The sequence below is a fragment of the Rhagoletis pomonella genome, unplaced genomic scaffold, assembly GCF_013731165.1.
Source record: "Rhagoletis pomonella isolate Grant_MI unplaced genomic scaffold, Rhpom_1.0 Rhpom_scaffold_00007, whole genome shotgun sequence".
Classification (NCBI taxonomy): Eukaryota; Metazoa; Arthropoda; class Insecta; order Diptera; family Tephritidae; genus Rhagoletis; species Rhagoletis pomonella.
Window position 1 is genome coordinate 25,108,339 of NW_023458561.1, and position 2,682 is coordinate 25,111,020.

General features: G+C 37.7%; 1 protein-coding gene across 1 annotated transcript in view; it reads left to right on the forward strand.

Moving 5' to 3' along the window:
- Nucleotides 1-2,682, forward strand: part of LOC118743745 (serine-rich adhesin for platelets-like) — a 14,379-nt gene that overhangs the window by 6,092 nt on the left and 5,605 nt on the right. The window contains exon 2 of the mRNA XM_036476508.1: nucleotides 821-2,645. Within this exon, the coding sequence (XP_036332401.1) occupies nucleotides 821-2,645 (1,825 nt within the window). The remainder of the gene's footprint in view (nucleotides 1-820; nucleotides 2,646-2,682) is intronic.

Below are 2,682 nucleotides of genomic sequence, written 5' to 3' on the forward strand. Positions count from 1 at the left end.
AAAAAAAACACCGGAGAAAAAAATTAAAAATTTTGATGAATTTTTTTTTTTTAAAGTTTTATTAAAACTTTAAGTTTGGTTTACATATATGGTATTTGTTAGGGAATGAACTGTATTTTAATTAAAAAATCTTAAATAATGCTACGATCTTGGTTTTAAACTACGTATACTTTATTAAATTTTCATGTTTTATTCAAGAATTTATATATTTATGTAAGTTAATAAAAAGATGTAACAACATCAATAATTATGTTCGCTTAAGTACTCGCATCGAGCTACTTAAGCGGGTTCTTTTAAGTACCCAACCCGCCTACCTCAAAAAGCTGTCATTTTTCGTGAGGTACTTAAGCGGGTTTTACTGTATACATATAAGGTATCGAATCTTCAGCCGACTTCTTTATCATTTATACTTCAGTTTTTACTCCTACTGGTTATTTGCATACATTGTTCTACCGGAACAATAATATTAAAAAATGACATTATATTATTTATGGCTCGTAACTAACGGAAAAATATTCCAAAGCAATTTTCTACACTTTCATAATTGTTCTAGCAATCTCCTACAGCTAACATATTAAAATTTCTGAGTAAAAGTTTGTAACCCAAGACGTGTCCCTACCGCCCGTAAATAGGGTGTATAAATACTGAGAGCTTTCAGTAACTTTAAGTTTTCGTGGAATTTTAAAGGGCGCCAAGCGGTTTTTAAGTTAAGTAGAAAACAGCAGAGACCCGTTTGAGTCTTCTTACCACCACAGTGACAGTGCAAATGAAGTCTTTTAAGTTATTTCTGTCCTACATTTGTATTTTGGCATTTATTAAGATTAACTTTGGCTATTCTTCTGTGGTTCAAAAAGGAAACACTTGCTATTCAAACGTGCAACGAAAAAATGATGGCGCTCGAAGGGCATATGAAAATAAGCTAAGAAGTTGTAGTGAAAATAACCAAATTTGCTTAGAAGCTGCTGCAAAAGAGTATAAGTTATTGAAGGAGCGATTTATAAGACAATTTGAGCTATGCGTAACAGCTGAATGTGATAAAAGTGAAAGTCGGTTAGGTGAGCCAACAGTGGGAAAACGCATAAAGAGCGCATACTGTAAGCAATTTCGGTTAGAGAAAGATAATGTCACCAGAAAGCGCAGGTTTGCATTTTTCTCTTCAGAATCGAGTTATTCGAGTCTGCAAACAAGCGAAAGTAAAAACTCTGATTACGAAAACGATGATATTTCATCTTCAGAGCAAGACGAAAATAGCTCCCTAAGTATTGAAGCTAGCATAAGTGATAGTTCTGTGGAAAACTCCGACGATAATCGGGTTTTGCAAACAAATAAAGAGAGTTCTATTAGTAGGGCAAATGAAGAAACTGAGGAATCCGATGGCAGCGTCGTCAGTATTTCGTTATCAATTAATGATATTAGCCAATCGGATGAAAGCCGATCTTTATATGGATGGACACTCGAAAATGACAGTTATGATATTAAACACGACGATAAATCGTACTCGGAAACCGACGAAGACAGCTCGTCAACTGATGAATCAAGCGAAACCGATGAAATCAATTCTCCAATTGATGACATTACCCTAAATAATGGTTTTGAAGACCACGATGAACCTTCCTATAGGGCAACTGAAGAAACTGACGAATCCGATGGCAGCGTCGTCAGTATTTCGTTATCAATTAATGATATTAGCCAAACGGATGAAAGCCGATCTTTATATGGAAGGACACTCGAAAATGACAGTGATGATAATAAACACGACGATAACTCATTCTCGGAAACAGATGAAAACAGCTCGTCAACTGATGAATCAAGCGAAACCGATGAAATCAATTCTCCAATTGATGAAATTAGCCTAAATAATGGTTTTGAAGACCACGATGAATCTTCCTATTCGGCAATAAATGGGGACAGTTCGTCAACTTACGAAACAAAAGAAACGAGGGAAGACCATTCAAGTGAAGATTGTTGTGAAAGCGGTTGTACTGATGAAAGCTCTAGTGAAACTTCATCCTCAGAAACTGCAGAGAGCAGTGCATCGGAAAACAGCGGAAAACCTGGAAAGGACTCCGACGAAGGGGCTTCACGTTCTACTACAAAAACATCCGAAGAAAACGACTACTCTGCAAATCCTACGCCAGGCAAAATTGAAGGAAGTGAGTCCGCCACTTCAACTGAAGAACGTTTGTTTACAACCAAGAGCACCGATACTGATCAGCCTAAATCTTCAACTGGCAATGAGGAATCAACGCTCAATCCATATGCAATCACCTCTTCCACGGGATCGATAAAAGGTCCTACGCCTACCACAACTGAAGCAGGTGAGATCTCCTCTTCAACGGAAGAAATTTTATCTACAACCAAGAGCGGAGCTACAGATCAGATTTCATCTTCAACTGGCAATGAGGGATCAACGCTCAACCCATATGCAAGCACTTCTTCCACGGAATCGATAACAAGTCCTACGGCTAGCACAAATGAAGCAGGTGAGATCTCTTCAACGGTAGACATTTTACCTACAACCAAGAGCGAAGCTACTGATCAGATTTCATCTTCAACTGGCAATGAGGAATCAACGCTCACTCCATATGCAAGCACTTCTTCCACAGAATCGATAACAAGACCTACGGCTACAACCACTGAAGAAGGTGAGATCTCCTCTTCCTCAGAAGAAATTTTATCTAC